General features: G+C 45.6%; 1 protein-coding gene across 10 annotated transcripts in view; it reads right to left on the bottom strand.

The window, feature by feature from the left end:
* XRCC4 (X-ray repair cross complementing 4) overlaps positions 1 to 18,298 on the bottom strand; it is a 344,725-nt gene that overhangs the window by 191,556 nt on the left and 134,871 nt on the right. For all 10 annotated transcript variants that reach the window (XM_030193348.1, XM_030193345.1, XM_030193352.1 and 7 more), the window contains one exon: positions 15,175 to 15,365. In XM_030193348.1, the coding sequence (XP_030049208.1) occupies positions 15,175 to 15,365 (191 nt within the window). The remainder of the gene's footprint in view (positions 1 to 15,174; positions 15,366 to 18,298) is intronic.

Raw genomic sequence — 18,298 nt, 5'->3', positions numbered from 1 at the left:
AATATATATATGATTTTAGTGTTTGAATAAAACATCTATTTGAAGAACGGGCATTTCTTACGTCATTATATTTTGCTCAGTACATCCTCGGAGAGTAACTAGACAACAATTATTATTAAGTTTTCTCAACTCAAAAGGGATTAGATATAAAACTAATCAGTCACAGAGTTTAGGTTATTAAGCAGCAAAGATCTAAAATTCCCTTCCACAGAATTTAAGGGTAATACAAGATTATAGACAATTTAGAAAATTGTTAAAAACCTTATCTCTTTCAAAAATATGCTGTGGCTTTAGTTTACAAATCGATTTATTTTGTAATTCCCAGGAATGAGTGGCTTCTTATTGTTGCTAACTGCTTTGAGCTGTAAAAGGTAAAAGGATCTTTTTGTAATTGTAAAAACATTTTTTGTTGCTTGTGTTGTACTGCTCAGGGTTTCTATTTCTAATATTCATTCCTTTATTCTGTAACTTGTTAGGGTCAGTCCATGTTTTGTGTGTATGATCAAAGTGAGGGACTCTGTTGGCCTGTAATTTCTTCATGTGAACTATAGCCATCCAACTTAATAGGCTCTTTCAGTAGGAGGTATTAGTATGCTGCCTTTTGAAAATGTAGCACTTGCTATTAGTGACCTGAGGGTTGCTACAGCATAGGTTTAGTACATAGGTCAGTGGCGTAGCCACAGGTGGGCTTGGGTGGGCCAGGGCCCACCCATTTATGGCTCAGGCCCACCCAACAGTAGCACATGTTTAGTGGTAACTGGTGGGAATCCCAAACTCCGCCAGCTGAAGATTTTTCCCTGATGGTAACAAAAAAGCTACTCTCCACGACACCGGCACCTGCTCAGTTTTCAGTGCAATACTGCTGCCAAGGTGGAAAGAAGCGTTTTCCCACCAGCTGAGATTTTTTTTTTCTTTTGGAGGGGGGGGGGGGGGGGGGGGGGGGGGGGGGGGGGGGGGGGGGGGGGGGGGGGAGAACACTTGGTGCCCACCCAATTCTTGCCTAGGCCCACCCAAAATCTGTTGTCTGGCTACGCCCCTGACATAGGTTCTGATACACAATATCAACTGGTTCACCTTTATCCACATATTTTTCACCGCTTCAAAGAAATGCAGCAGATTGGTGAAGCAAGATTCTCTTGACTAAATCCATGTTGGTTTTGGCCCCTTAATCCATGCTTATGTATATGCTCAGTTGTTTTATTCTTTGCCATTTTGCCCAACACCAACATCAAGCTTACTGGTCTATAATTTCCCAGGTCACCTCTGGAACCCTTTAAAAAAATGGAGTTACATCGGCCACCCTCCAATCTTCCAGTACCATGCTTGATTTTAAAGATAAATTAATATATTAATAGCTCTGCAAGTTCATTTTTAGTTCCATTGGTACACTGGGATGCATACCGTCCAGTGCAGTCAATTTGCTACTCTTTAGTTTGTCCAATTGTCATATTACAGCTTTTAGGTTTACAGAGATTTGTTTCAGTTCCTCGGACTCACCAACATTAAATAACCATTTCTGGCATGAGTATCTCCCCCACATCTTCCTCAGTGAAAACTGAAGAAAAGAATTCATTTAGTCTGTCCACTAAGGCCTTGTCTTCCCCGAGTGCCCCTTTTACCCCTTAGTCATCTAGCAGTCCAACCTCTTTTACCTGCTTCTTGCTTCTAATATACTTTAAAAAGTAATTTTATATGTTTTTGGCACAAGGCCATCTTCTTTTCAAAATCTCTCTTTGCCTTCCTTAGCAGTGCTTTGCATTTGATTTGTCATTCCTTATGCTGTTTACTATTATCTTCAGTCGGATCCATTTCATTTTCTGAAGGATGTTCTTTTATTAACCATGCCAACTGTCATTTGGCCTTCCTTCTGCCTTTTTTAATACACAAAATATATCTGGTTTGGCCTTCCAGGATAGCATTTTTTAACAATATCTATGCACGATGTATATTTGTTTACCTTTGCAGCTGCTCCTCTAAGTTGTTGTTGTTTTTTTTACCATTCTCCTCATTTTATCAGTCTTCTTTTTGAAAATTAAATGCTAATGCATTACATTTCCTGTGTATACTTACTTCAGTTATTAAATCAAACCTGATCATGTTATAATCACTAATGTCCAGTGGCCCCAACACCGTTACCTCCTGCACCACAACATGTGTTCCATTAAGGACTAGGTCTAGAATTGCTCCCCTTCTTCCTGGTTCCTGAACCAGTTGTTTTAACAAACAATAAACAGTAAGACTTTCAACTTAAATAATAAGTCTTTCAACTTAAAAAAAATTCATGGAGACAGAAATTAAACAATGATCAGAGCCAGGGTATGGGCTTAACTAAAAGACCCCAAAACTGGGAATTTGAAACTGAAAAAGAAATATGACCTTCAGAGTGTGTGCAAAACACAATTTTGGGACTGAAACCCAAGGCTCTAATAGTCTACAAAACTCATTCCCTTTTAACAAGAGAAATATTGTCTACATAGGTATTAAAATCTCCCAATATAATACTAAACAAATCAATAGACAATGAAATTAACATCTCTAAAAATACAAAAATATCAATAACAAAGGAATTAGGGGGACAGTATATTAAAAATCACATGTCACATATCAAATTAAGAATCAAGCATTCACAACCCATATCCAACTGAGCAATGACCTATGAAGCACGCACAGACCTTACAGAAAACAAACACGCCATCACCATGCTTCCCTATCCTTGGTAAATGCTAATAACAGTAGTCTGATGGAGAGATGAGCGATCTAATTCAAAGCATATACAAGAAAGAATTAGTATGCCACAGAGAACTAATTTGCAACACAAAGTAGTCACTCAAATAACAAAATGAACACATTGATTATCCACAACTTGCATTCCAAACACATCCACAGAGAAACACTGAGAAAATGATAAACTTGAGGCCTTCTTAAAGAATGGCCTGGGCTGCTCAGAACCATAACGACCCCTTCCAACCACCATGGAAGTAGACTAATGGGTATCTATAGAGAAAAAAACATTTACCGTATTTTTCGGACTATAAGACGCACCGGACCATAAGACGCACCTAGGTTTTAGAGGAGGGAAATAGGAAAAAAAAAATTTTCCTCTTTCCCTCCTCTAAAACCTAGGTGCTCCGGTGCGTCTTGTCCGGGTTTTGGACCTCCGTCCCGTACTTACAGGATTCTGTGTTCCCTGGTGGTCTAGTGACGTTGGGGCAGGAAAGAGCCCCTCTTTCCTGCCCATCGCGCTGCTCTCCGTGCTTCTCAATGCTTTCCGACGGTCTCGGCGAGATTCAAAATGGCCGCCGAGAATCTCGGCGGCCATTTTGAATCTCGCCGAGACCGTCGGAAAGCATTGAGAAGCACGGAGAGCAGCGCGATGGGCAGGAAAGAGGGGGCTCTTTCCTGCCCCGACGTCACTAGACCACCAGGGAACATGGAATCCTGTAAGTACGGGACGGAGGTCAAAAAACGCTACCTTCGGACTATAAGACGCACCCCCCATTTTCCTCCCAAATTTTGGGGGAAAAAAAGTGCGTCTTATAGTCGAAAAATACGGTAAATGGAATTGTACAATCCAACAAACATGTACCTCAAGAACTTAAAAAAGCAGACAAAACTACAAAAAAAAAGCTACAAAAAGATGGTTACATGATGAGCACATGGAATGGTATAAAAAGGGGCATGCCCCATTTTCATCTCCTTTTGGTGGTGGCCCTGCGGCAGTGTACTGCAGAAAATGTTTTTTTTTTTACCCTCTGGGTTGCTCATATGATGAAATCAGACTGGGGGCAAAGCTAATCACTCTCACATTCTGGTCTTTGATGGGGAAAGTCACAGTCCTATCTAAAGAGCAGAAAGCATAGTTCTTCTTTGACTGATCTGGTAAGTTCAACAAACTTAGGAGCCTGCTTAACTAAAGTGTGGTGAAATCTGGGCTTAGCAAATTCTAACGCAAGACTTTTCCACACACTAAGCTAAGATTTACCGTGTCATTAAAGTTGGGAATATCTGTTTAGCCAGTCTACTAAAAATGCTGGCCCCCAGACATCCCAAAGGCTTGTTTTTGTACGTTTTTCCCTAGCATTTTTCCAAAATGGTACCTAAAGAAAGATGCACTAAGCCCAAAACCTCTAGAAAATGGTGATTTTCCAAACAAAACAAAAAAAGAAACATTCTTATGGTTCAAAAATCGCTGTGTCACTCAATTTTTGGATGTTTTCCATAAAACTTTCCAAATCGGACTTAGACGTCATATCGAAAATGCCCCTCCCCCCACGTGTCTTACATAAAGCAAATGCTACATACCTGTAGAAGGTATTCTCCGAGGACAGCAGGCTGATTGTTCTCACTGATGGGTGACGTCCGCGGCAGCCCCTCCAATCGGAATCTTCACTAGCAAAAGCCTTTGCTAGCCCTCGCGCGCCGATGCGCACCGCGCATGCGCGGCCGTCTTCCCGCCCGAAACCGGCTTGAGCCGGCCAGTCTCATGTGTAGCAAGACAAAGAGAAGGGAAGACACAACTCCAAAGGGGAGGCGGGCGGGTTTGTGAGAACAATCAGCCTGCTGTCCTTGGAGAATACCTTCTACAGGTATGTAGCATTCGCTTTCTCCGAGGACAAGCAGGCTGCTTGTTCTCACTGATGGGGTATCCCTAGCCCCCAGGCTCACTCAAAACAACAACCATGGTCAATTGGGCCTCGCAACGGCGAGGACATAACTGAGATTGACCTAAAAAATTTACCAACTAACTGAGAGTGCAGCCTGGAACAGAACAAACAGGGCCCTCGGGGGGTGGAGTTGGATCCTAAAGCCCAAACAGGTTCTGAAGAACTGACTGCCCGAACCGACTGTCGCGTCGGGTATCCTGCTGCAGGCAGTAATGAGATGTGAATGTGTGGACAGATGACCACGTCGCAGCTTTGCAAATTTCTTCAATAGAGGCTGACTTCAAGTGGGCTACCGACGCAGCCATGGCTCTAACATTATGAGCCGTGACATGACCCTCAAGAGCCAGCCCCGCCTGGGCGTAAGTGAAGGAAATGCAATCTGCTAGCCAATTGGATATGGTGCGTTTCCCCACAGCCACTCCCCTCCTATTGGGATCAAAAGAAACAAACAATTGGGCGGACTGTCTGTTGGGCTGTGTCCGCTCCAGATAGAAGGCCAATGCTCTCTTGCAGTCCAATGTGTGTAGCTGACGTTCAGCAGGGCAGGAATGAGGACGGGGAAAGAATGTTGGCAAGACAATTGACTGGTTCAGATGGAACTCCGACACAACCTTTGGCAGGAACTTAGGGTGAGTGCGGAGGACTACTCTGTTATGATGAAATTTGGTGTAAGGAGCCTGGGCTACCAGGGCCTGAAGCTCACTGCTGAAGTAACTGCCACCAAGAAAATGACCTTCCAGGTCAAGTACTTCAGATGGCATGAATTCAGTGGCTCAAAAGGAGGTTTCATCAGCTGGGTGAGAACGACATTGAGATCCCATGACACTGTAGGAGGCTTGACAGGGGGCTTTGACAAAAGCAAACCTCTCATGAAGCGAACAACTAAAGGCTGTCCTGAGATCGGCTTACCTTCCACATGGTAATGGTATGCACTGATTGCACTAAGGTGAACTCTTACAGAGTTGGTCTTGAGACCAGACTCAGACAAGTGCAGAAGGTATTCAAGCAGGGTCTGTGTAGGACAAGAGCGAGGATCTAGGGCCTTGCTGTCACACCAGACGGCAACCTCCTCCACAGAAAGAAGTAACTCCTCTTAGTGGAATCTTTCCTGGAAGCAAGCAAGATGCGGGAGACACCCTCTGACAGGCCCAAAGAGGCAAAGTCTACGCTCTCAACATCCAGGCCGTGAGAGCCAGGGACTGGAGGCTGGGATGCAGAAGCGCCCCTTCGTCCTGCGTGATGAGGGTCGGAAAACACTCCAATCTCCAGGGTTCTTCGGAGGACAACTCCAGAAGAAGAGGGAACCAGATCTGACGCGGCCAAAAAGGAGCAATCAGAATCATGGTGCCTCGGTCTTGCTTGAGTTTCAACAAAGTCTTCCCCACCAGAGGAATGGGAGGATAAGCATACAGCAGACCCTCCCCCCAATCCAGGAGGAAGGCATCCGATGCCAGTCTGCCGTGGGCCTGAAGCCTGGAACAGAACTGAGGGACTTTGTGGTTTGCTCGAGATGCGAAAAGATCCACCAAGGGGGTGCCCCACGCTTGGAAGATCTGGCGCACCACTCGGGAGTTGAGCGACCACTCGTGAGGTTGCATAATCCTGCTCAGTCTGTCGGCCAGACTGTTGTTTACGCCTGCCAGATATGTGGCTTGGAGCACCATGCCGTGCCGGCGAGCCCAGAGCCACATGCTGACGGCTTCCTGACACAGGGGGCGAGATCCGGTGCCCCCCTGCTTGTTGACGTAGTACATGGCAACCTGGTTGTCTGTCTGAATTTGGATAATTTGGTGGGACAGCCGATCTCTGAAAGCCTTCAGAGCGTTCCAGATCGCTCGTAACTCCAGAAGATTGATCTGTAGATCGCGTTCCTGGAGGGACCAGCTTCCTTGGGTGTGAAGCCCATCGACATGAGCTCCCCATCCCAGGAGAGACGCATCCGTGGTCAGCACTTTTTGTGGCTGAGGAATTTGGAAAGGACGTCCCAGAGTCAAATTGGACCAAATCGTCCACCAATACAGGGATTCGAGAAAACTCGTGGACAGGTGGATCACATCTTCTAGATCCCCAGCAGCCTGAAACCACTGGGAAGCTAGGGTCCATTGAGCAGATCTCATGTGAAGGCGGGCCATGGGAGTCACATGAACTGTGGAGGCCATGTGGCCCAGCAATCTCAACATCTGCCGAGCTGTGATCTGCTGGGACGCTCGCACCCACGAGACGAGGGACAACAAGTTGTTGGCTCTCGCCTCTGGGAGATAGGCGCGAGCCGTCCGAGAATCCAGCAGAGCTCCTATGAATTCGAGTCTCTGCGCCGGGAGAAGATGGGACTTTGGGTAATTTATCACAAACCCCAGTAGCTCCAGGAGGCGAATAGTCATCTGCATGGACTGCAGGGCTCCTGCCTCGGACGTGTTCTTCACCAGCCAATCATCGAGATATGGGAACACGTGCACTCCCAGCCTGCGAAGTGCTGCCGCTACTACAGCCAAGCACTTTGTGAACACCCTGGGCGCAGAGGCGAGCCCAAAGGGTAGCACACAGTACTGGAAGTGACGTGTGCCCAGCTGAAATCGCAGATACTGTCTGTGAGCTGGCAGTATCGGGATGTGTGTGTAGGCATCCTTCAAGTCCAGAGAGCATAGCCAATCGTTTTCCTGAATCATGGGAAGTAGGGTGCCCAGGGAAAGCATCCTGAACTTTTCTTTGACCAGATATTTGTTCAGGGCCCTTAGGTCTAGGATGGGACGCATCCCCCCTGTTTTCTTTTCCACAAGGAAGTACCTGGAATAGAATCCCAGCCCTTCTTGCCCGGATGGCACGGGCTCGACCGCATTGGCGCTGAGAAGGGCGGAGAGTTCCTCTGCAAGTACCTGCTTGTGCTGGAAGCTGTGACTGAGCTCCCGGTGGACAATTTGGAGGTTTTGAGGCCAAATTGAGGGTGTATCCTTGCCGGACTATTTGGAGAACCCACTGATCGGAGGTTATGAGAGGCCACCTTTGGTGAAAAGCTTTCAACCTCCCTCCGACTGGCAGGTCGCCCGGCACTGACACTTGGATGTCGGCTATGCTCTGCTGGAGCCAGTCAAAGCTCGCCCCTTGCTTTTGCTGGGGAGCCGAGGGGCCTTGCTGAGTCGCACGCTGCTGACGAGAGCGCGCGCGCTGGGGCTTAGCCTGGGCCGCAGGCTGTCGAGAAGGAGGATTGTACCTACGCTTGCCAGAAGAGTAGGGAACAGTCTTCCTTCCCCAAAAAAATCTTCTACCTGTAGAGGTAGAGGCTGAAGGCTGCCGGCGGGAGAACTTGTCGAATGCGGTGTCCCGCTGGTGGAGCTGCTCTACCACCTGTTCGACTTTCTCTCCAAAAATGTTGTCCGCACGGCAAGGCGAGTCCGCAATCCGCTGCTGGATTCTATTCTCCAGGTCGGAGGCACGCAGCCATGAGAGCCTGCGAATCACCACACCTTGAGCAGCAGCCCTGGACGCAACATCAAAGGTGTCATACACCCCTCTGGCCAGGAATTTTCTGCACGCCTTCAGCTGCCTGACCACCTCCTGAAACGGCTTGGCTTGCTCAGGGGGGAGCGCATCAACCAAGCCCGCCAACTGCCGCACATTGTTCTGCATGTGTATGCTCGTGTAGAGCTGGTAAGACTGAATTTTGGCCACAAGCATAGAAGAATGGTAGGCCTTCCTCCCAAAGGAATCCAAGGTTCTAGAGTCCTTGCCCGGGGGCGCCGAAGCATGCTCCCTAGAACTCTTGGCCTTCTTTAGGGCCAGATCCACAACTCCAGAATCATGAGGCAACTGAGTGCGCATCAGATCTGGGTCCCCATGGATCCGGTACTGGGACTCGATCTTCTTGGGGATGTGGGGATTAGTTAAAGGTTTGGTCCAGTTCGCAAGCAATGTCTTTTTTAGGACATGGTGCAAGGGAACAGTGGACGCTTCCTTAGGTGGAGAAGGATAGTCCAGGAGCTCAAACATTTCAGCCCTGGGCTCGTCCTCCACAACCACCGGGAAGGGGATGGCCGTAGACATCTCCCGGACAAAGGAAGCGAAAGACAGACTCTCAGGAGGAGAAAGCTGTCTTTCAGGAGAGGGAGTGGGATAGGAAGGAAGACCCTCAGACTCCTCGTCAGAGAAATATCTGGGGTCTTCCCACGAGGCCTCACCCTCGGTGTCAGACACAAGTTCACGGACCTGTGTCTGCAACCGTGCCCGACTCGACTCCGTGGAGCCACGTCCACGATGGGGGCGTCGAGAGGTAGACTCCCTCGCCCGCATCGGCGAAGCTCCCTCCGCCGACGTAGTCGGGGAGCCTTCCTGGGAGGCGACGGCAGCCGGCACCGCACGTGGTACCGACGCCGGAGACCTCACCTCGGGCGATGGGCCAGCCGGCGCCACGCTCGACGGTACCGGTGGCGCAAGCACCGCCGGTACCGGAGGGGTAGGGCGCAACAGCTCTCCCAGAATCTCTGGAGGACGGCCCGGAGGCTCTCGTTCAGAGCGGCTGCAGAGAAAGGCATGGAGGTCGATGCAGGCGTCGATGTTAGAACCTGTTCCGGGCGTGGAGGCTGTTCCGGGCTGTCCAGAGCGGAGCGCATCGACACCTCCTGAACAGAGGGTGAGCGGTCCTCTCGGCGTCGATGCCTGCTGGGTGCCGACTCCTTCGGCGACCCAGAGCTCTCGGTACCGACACGGGAAGGGGACCGGTGACGATGCTTCTTCGACTTCTTGGGACGAAGCATGTCACCGGAGCTTCCCGGTACCGACGAGGAGGACGTAGAATCCAGCCGTCGCTTCCTCGGGGCCGAGACCGAAGAGGGTCGGTCTCGGGGGGGCTGTACCGCAGGAGCCCTCAGGGTAGGGGGAGACCCACCCGAAGGCTCACCGCCACCAGCAGGGGAATGGACAGCCCTCACCTGCACTCCAGACGAAGCACCACCGTCCGACGACATCAGCAGACGAGGTCCCGGTACCACCGACGTCAATGCAGCTATCCGATGTCTCGGCGCCGATGCAGAGGGCCGATGCCTCGATGCACTCGATGCACTGGCCGCCGAGGTTGAAGGTCTGGACGCTGAAGACGTCGATGCACTCGATACCCCCGGTGCCGATGCCGACGAAGAGCCCGAGAACAAAATGTTCCACTGGGCTAACCTCACTACCTGAGTCCGCCTTTGCAAAAGGGAACACAGACTACAGGCCTGAGGGCGGTGCCCAGCCCCCAGACACTGAAGACACGACGCGTGCCTGTCAGTGAGCGAGATTACCCGGGCGCACTGGGTGCACTTCTTGAAGCCGCTGGAAGGCTTCGATGTCATGGGCGGAAAAATCACGCCGGCGAAATTGAAAGACGAAATTTGGCACAGAAAAAGAAAAGGGAAAATTTCGACCGGGGCCTAAGAAAGGCCTACCCCGACGACGAAAGAAAACTTAACGGGGCGAAAAAAACTCGAAGTAGAGGAAGGAAAAACCGAAAGTGGCTAATCCAAAGGATTTCTGGATTTCACAGAAAAATGTCGAAAAACGACGCGCGAGGTCGACTTTCCGGGGCACGAACGGTAAAACACAACCGTACCGAGCGCGGAGAAAAGAAGACTGGCCGGCTCAAGCCGGTTTCGGGCGGGAAGACGGCCGCGCATGCGCGGTGCGCATCGGCGCGCGAGGGCTAGCAAAGGCTTTTGCTAGTGAAGATTCCGATTGGAGGGGCTGCCGCGGACGTCACCCATCAGTGAGAACAAGCAGCCTGCTTGTCCTCGGAGAATAAGCTTAAAATAGGGGCCTATATGGCTGTTACACATAGGCAGCATGGTATAAAATTATCCTCCACAGGTTTCCCAAAGAAAGACCAGACATAATTCTGGGCGTCAGCGTTTAGCGCCAGCTGATTTTTCAACTTCAATTCATATCCTCCATTTCTACCATCTTCCCATCTCCAGAAAAGGTTTGTTTGCAGATTAGTACCTTTCAAATATTTGAACATCTGTATCATGTCACCCGTTTCTCCTTTCTTCCAAGGTATACATGTTCATACAAGTCTCTCCTCGTACAGTTTGCAACGCAAATCCCATACCATTTGTAGCTTTTCTTTGAACTGCGTCCAGTCTTTTTACATCTTTAGCAAGATACAAAACTGAACACAATATTCCAAGGGGGCCTCACCAACGACTTGTAGAGGGGCATCAACACCTCCTTTCTTCTGCTGGTTATGCCCCTCTCTATGCAGCCTAGCATCCTTCTGGCCACAGCTGTCGCCTTGTCGCATTGTTTCTTCACCTTCAGATCCTCAGACACCAACACCCCAAGGTCTCTCTCCTGAGTCGAGCATACTAATCTCTCCCCTTCTTAACTCTTTCCCTAAAGACTGCATTAGAATATTGAATAATACTGGTGATAAAGGGGAGTCCTGTGCGACTCCACAACCCATGTCCTATAAATTTGATAACATTTCTTACATCTTAACTCTGTATGCTCTTTTTGAAAGAAAACATTCAAACCAACTCCACATCCTACCAACTATATCAAAAATCATTCAGAATCTATAAAAATAGACAGTGATCCACAAGAGAGATCAAATTGCATTATGACAACTTGTTTTCCAATACAAAGAAGAGATCTAATTTTAGATATTAACGCACCCAGCTCAGTTTGAATGTCGTAACCTCTTTGAAAGCCAGATTGAGATATATGAAAAATAGTAAAGGACTCCAGATAGTCTGAAAGTTGAACTACAACCAACCCTTTCCAAAACTGTTGTAAAAATAATAGTATTGAAGCTACTGGTGTATAATTAGATGTTTCATTTTATATGTTTGAATTCTTTGGAATAGGGGTTAAAATTATATTACCCACGTAAGATGGAAATTGGCCCATTATAAATACTTGCTGTAACTATTTAGTTAACCAACTTATACAGTCTGCAGGTGCCTCTTCATTAAATACATTGGACAACTGTCTAAAATATAATCTCAAGTGGCATACTCTTTGACTAAAGCATCAACATCTGAAAACTGGATAGACTGAATGTCCCCCATATTCTATCTGCAGGTATAACCAAGCCCATAAAAGAGAATTCTATAAATTGGTGCCTAAAAATAGACACCAATTATGCACATAAGTTATAGAATAACAGCATGATTGGTGTCACTAATTGCTAGGCGTTGTTCTATAACATCTATGTCAAAATTGCGTAGTGCTTAAGGGCAAGGAGGTGTAAACACTGAAAGAATAGTCAAAGGTTTGGTGTTTTGGAAGGTAGGGGTTTCCTGGTTGTTTCCCTCTTCTGGCCAAATACTTCAGCTTCTCCATTCAAGGATTCCATTCCACATAGACTCTCTTAACAAGGAACTGTTTCTCTACAATACCTTCTCCAGTAGTCCCGCTCCTAAGTGGGGCTTCTCTCTACTTGGCTTTCAGGTTCACACTGCTGCTCCATTTCTTATTCCTACTCTGGGACAAGTGTTACCATGAAAGAAGTGTTGATGGCATGTCCCTTGTCTCTGAAGAGTGGGGGTAAATTTTGTGCATGTAGGGGCCATGCTGTCCATCTCATTTTTATGAGCTTGGAGGAGGCTGGATCAGTTTGGGATCTGTGAGTTGCTCTTGATGATATTCCTTGTTACACGGATTCTTAGGTGACTACCCTGCTTTTCCAATCCTAAACATGGCCCTATGCACAGGTAATCCAGTATGCAAGGAGTAAAAGAAATTAGATCTTAGGGTAATAAAAGTATTTACAACTTTAACATAATCATCTCTGTGTAGAAAAGGAAAGTCAAAGATAAATGAAAAGAAAGGGTCTACTCTTGTTTGTTTAAATTTGTCAAACCATAGATTAAGAAATATCAAATGTAGCATCCAGATTGCAGACCTGGCTCTGTGAAGGCATAAACCACTGTACCTAGTATGTGAAGACAATCTCCACGGGTCCAGGGCTTCGCCCTCAGAACAACCTGTTTTAGCAGAGTTTTGTTTTTCCACAAATTTAGTTGATGATCTGCAACTACTCATACCTGCTGAACTAGATCTACCAACAGCTTTGAGTAAACTGACTACTTGTGAGGAATGGGCAAAATCATATGGGAAGTATGAACTCCTTCTAAAATCACAGGTCAGGAATCTTGGGCTATTGCTAGACTCATCGATTTCTTTGATCCTGCAAATTCAAAGAACTTTAAAAACTGTTTCTATCAACTGTGGCAACTACAAAATCACTCTCCATATATTGAAAAGTCAAGTCTAACCACTGTGATCCATGTCATGTCTTGACTAGACTATTGTAATAACCTGTACCATTGGTCAAACCAAAAAAAGAGTTTGAATCAGCTTCAACTAATGTAGAGTGAAGCAGCACAACAAGAGGTCAGACAACATTACAACCTTCCAGCAAAATCTAAACTTAGATTGTGAGAACAGGGAAATACCCAGTGTATGTGAATGTAACCCACCTTGAGCTAGAGAATGACATGGGGACAAAGTTTATCCCCATCCCCACAAACTCTGTCCCCGTCCCCGTGAACTCTAACCCCGTCCCCGCAAACTCTGTCCCCATCCACAGAAGCCACAAACAGTTTTTATATTTAAATCTTTTATTACAGTATAAAAATGAATATTCTGAATTGCCATTAATAAAGCAAAAATAGAACGAAGATACATCCCCCATCTTCCCTCCCCAGCCCTCATCCAGATTCTCTCATGGTCTCTCCCCAGCCTCTCCCCCAGTTTCTCTCATGCCTCCTACATCCCCAGCCTTCAACCAGATTCTCTCATGTCCCTCTCCCCAGCTTTCATCCAGCTTCTCTCATGCCCCCTGCCCCCTTCTTAGCCTCTTCCCCAGGTTCTCTCATGCCACCTGCCCCCTATATGGTTATTAACACGTTAATTGTCCACCCTGTCCCCTATCAAGAAGTAAACATGTTACTACCTCATAGTCCAGCCAAGAGTGGCAGTGGAAAGAAGAGGACCCCAGTTCTCCGGGAAGTGAGAGAATGCCGGCTGCTGCTGCCTGGGCTGCGCATCTGGGCTGGCTCATCACGTTCTTCTGCTTCCGGCTCACTTTTGAGCTGCGTGCAGCACATACATCAAGTGTCTTGCCGCTCTAGGATTTTTATTTTTTATAATAGCTTCGGGTCGGGGTCGGGCCAAGCAGGGACACTTGTCTCAGGGAGCGGCAAGCAAGAACATCGTCACTGCCACAGGCCATGAATTTTTGGAAGACCTTTTGTGGTGCGGTCGGGCCCCAAAATATTGTGGGTGCTGGAGCATCCACAGAGTCGGTGCCTATGGACACTACTACTGCAGCTAGGGATGGGAGGAGGTGGAGCAAGCAAACGAGAGCCCTCAGCCGATCAACTTGACAGTAAAAAGGTAGGCTTCGGTTTTATTGTGGGTGCCAGGGTTATTACCGCTCCCACAGGGTGGGGAATAATCTGTTTGCACCCGCGGTAAAACTTTAAATTTTGTTCCCATTCCCGTGGTTTTACTGTGGATTACCGCGGGTTACTGCGTTTCCTGCTCCCGTGTCATTCTCTACCTTGAGCTACTACTGAAAAAGGTGTGAGCAAAATCCAAATAAATAAATAAACTAGTATTTTACAGAGCCAAACTTAAAACTCTATTTTTGATTTTCAAGGTCCTCAGACAAAATGGGCCCTCTACACTACTTTTGAGGCCCCTAAGGTCCTCTCAATGAACTTCATTTTCTCTACCCTTATCAAAGAAATTGAATGATACAATATCCAGTAGTGAGCCTTCTCAGGAGTAGCCCCCATACTCTGGAGCTCACTCTAACAGGGGGGGCTATGCCAGAATCAAAACTACCTCCAAATCAGGAAGCAGGTGAAAACTTGAGTCTTCTCCCAAGCCTTTAATACATGTGATAACTGACTATTGACTCCACATCTGGACTAGCTTGCTACACAACCTGTAACTTAAGACAAGCTCCTCATATCTCAATCAACTGAACATATAATTTGCATTCAGTTTAGCCCATCTTTTCCTGTCTATATATCTCAACTGCATGTATCCCCTCAGGTATTAAGATGTTTCATTTTATCATACGAACAGTTAGCGCCATATCTATGCTATCAGAATTTTCTGGTTTGTGCCTATTGTGTTTCATTGTATTGTGCTGACATTGTGTCATATCTATGTTATATGAACGTTCTTCCATGCTGCCTATTATGGAATAATTTGTATTGCACTGCCATCATATTTCTGTTTTACAGTGCCATTAAATGTTTATACGTCTGACACCGTATCATATTAGTCCTATTACTAGGATTCAATTTGCCATCTACTACAGAATGAAAAGGCCACAGTCTCCGGTCAATTTTATCTTCAAGTGTCAAAAGAGATAAATGAATACAGAGAAATGTCCACGCAAATTAATTTCCTTCAAACAATATCAATACACTTGAGGTTTTTGCAACTTAATCATCTTATATGCATATTTGTACAAAGCAAGGCCAAAATACATCTTAACACTGGTAGTACACTTTTCACTTACCGAAACATCCTTCAAATTCTTTTCATATGAGAAATGATAAATCTCTGAGATTTCCTTATCTTCACAAAAATCAAAATTGTATTTACTGGTGAGTTCTGTATCCAAGATGAGTGCTTTCTGCAGTTCATCCACATACTTCTCCCTTTCCATTTCCATGTCAGAAGCTTCCTTAGAAATCTCAACTTCAGAAACTTTGTAAATGAAAAAAAAAAGTATCTACTTTAAAAAATGAAATACAATTTCACCTGCAGCAAGAAAACTCAATGGGCCCAATATTCATATGGGTTTAGATGGGCAAGAGAGACTCCTGCCAGGTTAAATCCCACTGAACTAGCCCATCCATCAATGTTCAACGACACTTAAAGCACTCATGAGACCTGCCTGTTATAAGACTTTTTTTTCATTTCCTTTCTCTTTCTTTCTTTTTTTTTTTTTTTGTTAAAAGCAGCCTGATCTCCATCTGCTTGTCCCTGGAGAAAAAGAATATACTCACCTATAGCAAAGACAGTTTGAAATGTCAATGTGTGTGTGCTGAGGTGAATGAATTTAGTGAGTGTGTGGTGGTTCAGAACAATGATCTTGGCTTTTGTTTGGTTTACTGCCCACCTGGGGTGATTACTGAGGATTGTTCTTTTTTATTGCAGTTTTTATCAAGTCTTTCTATTGACTTTTCAAAATTATGGTTGTTAGGTGATTTTAATCTTCCTTTTGTTCCAGACATGGAGGTTTTAATTGAACAGGAACATCTTCTGTTTTATTTATTGGAAGCAATTTCAATGCATCAAATAGTACACAAGGCTACCCATTCTGCATGGCATGTCCTTGATTTTTTTTTGTCACCAGCATTGTTAGCTGGGTTATTGGGTGATCCAGTAGTTAATTCTGTTAGATGATCAGATCACTTGCTTATATCATTTGAATTACGCTCAATATGGAGAAAAAAGGAATATTGAAGTGACACCGAGGAAGTTGGAGATTTGGCCACACTTTAACTGACTTCTGGGCAATTTGGTATTTTCAAATGAAGTTTGCACATATGGATTCATTGGATGAGATGGTGGATATATGAGTGAGTACACTGGAGCAGGCTTTGGATGTTGTTATGCCAAAGAGAGAGGTGCAGGTTAAAAAGGATTATTGCCCATGTCCATGGAAATCCTCTGAAATAGTACAGGTGAGGCCTGAGTTGAGATAAGTGGAACGGAAATGGCAGTAATCTAAAGATGTTGATGATTGTGATGGGTATAGCATTTGGTTGTTTGAATATATACAGTTGTGTGAAGATGTTAGGAATATATATTATCAACAGAAACTTGCAAGAGCTTTAAATAGACCTAAAGAATTATATCAAACCATAACATTTTTGTTGCATGGGTATAAGGAGAGTGCTGTAGGGCCAGATACTTATAAGTATGCATCATTTTTGGTTTAGAAGCTAAATAAGTTCAGGGAGGTTGTGGCACCATACGTTAGACAGAATGAGATGGACTTTGTTGGTAGTGAGGTAAAGGATGGCCTGAGTTTGAATTAGTGACTGAGAGGGAGCTTGAAGTAATAATACAGTCAGTCACTCCTATATGCTCTTTGTATTATCCTTGCTCTTCAGGTGTGCTGTGTGCATTCTCATGAGATTGCTCTAAACTTATGATTGTAAATAAATCCATATGGGATGATGTTTTCCCACAAGTCTGTGAAGCTATTATTAAAGAATGCAGGGTTGGACCCTGCTGAATTCTGTAACTATCAGTCAATATCTATTGTTCCTTTTTTGAGTAAAGTCCATGAGAAAATTGTTTTAAAACAGCTAGATGAATCTGTAGAAAAAGTAGGTGGTTTGGATCCATTTCAATGTGGGTTTAGATGTGCACACAGTGTTGAGACCGTGTTGATCTCAACAGTTGATTTTATAAAAAGAAATATAGATGGTAACAATTGTTTTCATTTGGTGTCTCTAGATGTTTCAGGTGTGTTTGATTCTGTACATTTGGATTTGATGCTGGGTAAGCTGCGGGAATTAGGAATCACTGGACAGTAAAACAGATTTTATGCTGCTTATCCTAGAAATAAGCAGTGGATTTTCCCCAAGTCATCTTAATAATGGCTTATGGACTTTACTTTTAGGAAACTCAGGAAAGAAGATTTCCCCAAAGATACACCCTACTCTGGGATAGCAGTGAGGAAATCAAACACTAGCAAGGCTAACCAAACAACCAAGAGCAGTTAGAAATTGATAGTTGAAAAAAGTAACAAATTCCTTCTGCGATGAAGAAGTAATAAGCAAAAGGAGATAACTGCAAACTTCCTACACTAGAAAGTCCAGCCACCAAATCGAAAACAAATCCAGGACCTAGCAATCTAGAGTGCCAAGGAACAGAACCCCAACAAGGAACTTCGATTATATGTAATTCCGCCATTAGTCTATGCAGAATATAAACATAAGCAGGCCTGAACCAAAGGTCCAAAAGGACTGTGCTACCAGCCGTGGAAATATACTCTAGAGCCTAGAATCCACAGAGGACTAGGCTGTTAGAAAAAGAACTGCATTGTGAAAATACAACAGTGAAACAGTCTGCATTCCAGAGTAAATGCATTTAACATTGGAAGGTGCTCCTTGCACCCATATGCTGTGATCAAACTCGAGTGAGAGTACTATGCACTGGGAAGTGGCAATCCTGCTTTGAAGGTTAAGCAAGTAGACACTTCCATTCTCCTCAGGATTTTTTTTTTTTTTTTTTAACTCTGCTACCCTAGAAGTGAATGAAGGCATTAAGGTCTAGTAGCCCAGGTGCCAGCTGCTGCCCTTCTGCTGACCTAGCTTAATCACAGGAGAACACTTTCAGAACAGTCCATCCAGAGTGCTGTGTTATGCTGATGTCCACTGAGAGAACCTGAGCAGGATAAAGACAATGAAGATAAAACCTCCGTCCAGTTTTACTGGTCATGGCCGCATTCCTGCACAATTGCTAGGCATGCCAGGACTAAGGAAACCCAAGCCGTGGAAACGACACCATTAAAGCGGCATTTCTGTGGACTGCTGATCTGCACTGCCACTGAAACAGAAGCCGTCGACAAAGCAACATGGTTGATCAGCCTATTGACATGAAAAATTTCTGGTGGGAAATAT

The sequence above is a fragment of the Microcaecilia unicolor genome, chromosome 2 (assembly GCF_901765095.1).
Source record: "Microcaecilia unicolor chromosome 2, aMicUni1.1, whole genome shotgun sequence".
In the NCBI taxonomy this organism is placed as follows: domain Eukaryota; kingdom Metazoa; phylum Chordata; class Amphibia; order Gymnophiona; family Siphonopidae; genus Microcaecilia; species Microcaecilia unicolor.
Note: the sequence above shows the minus strand (reverse complement) of the source record. Positions and strands in the feature narration are given on the sequence as shown.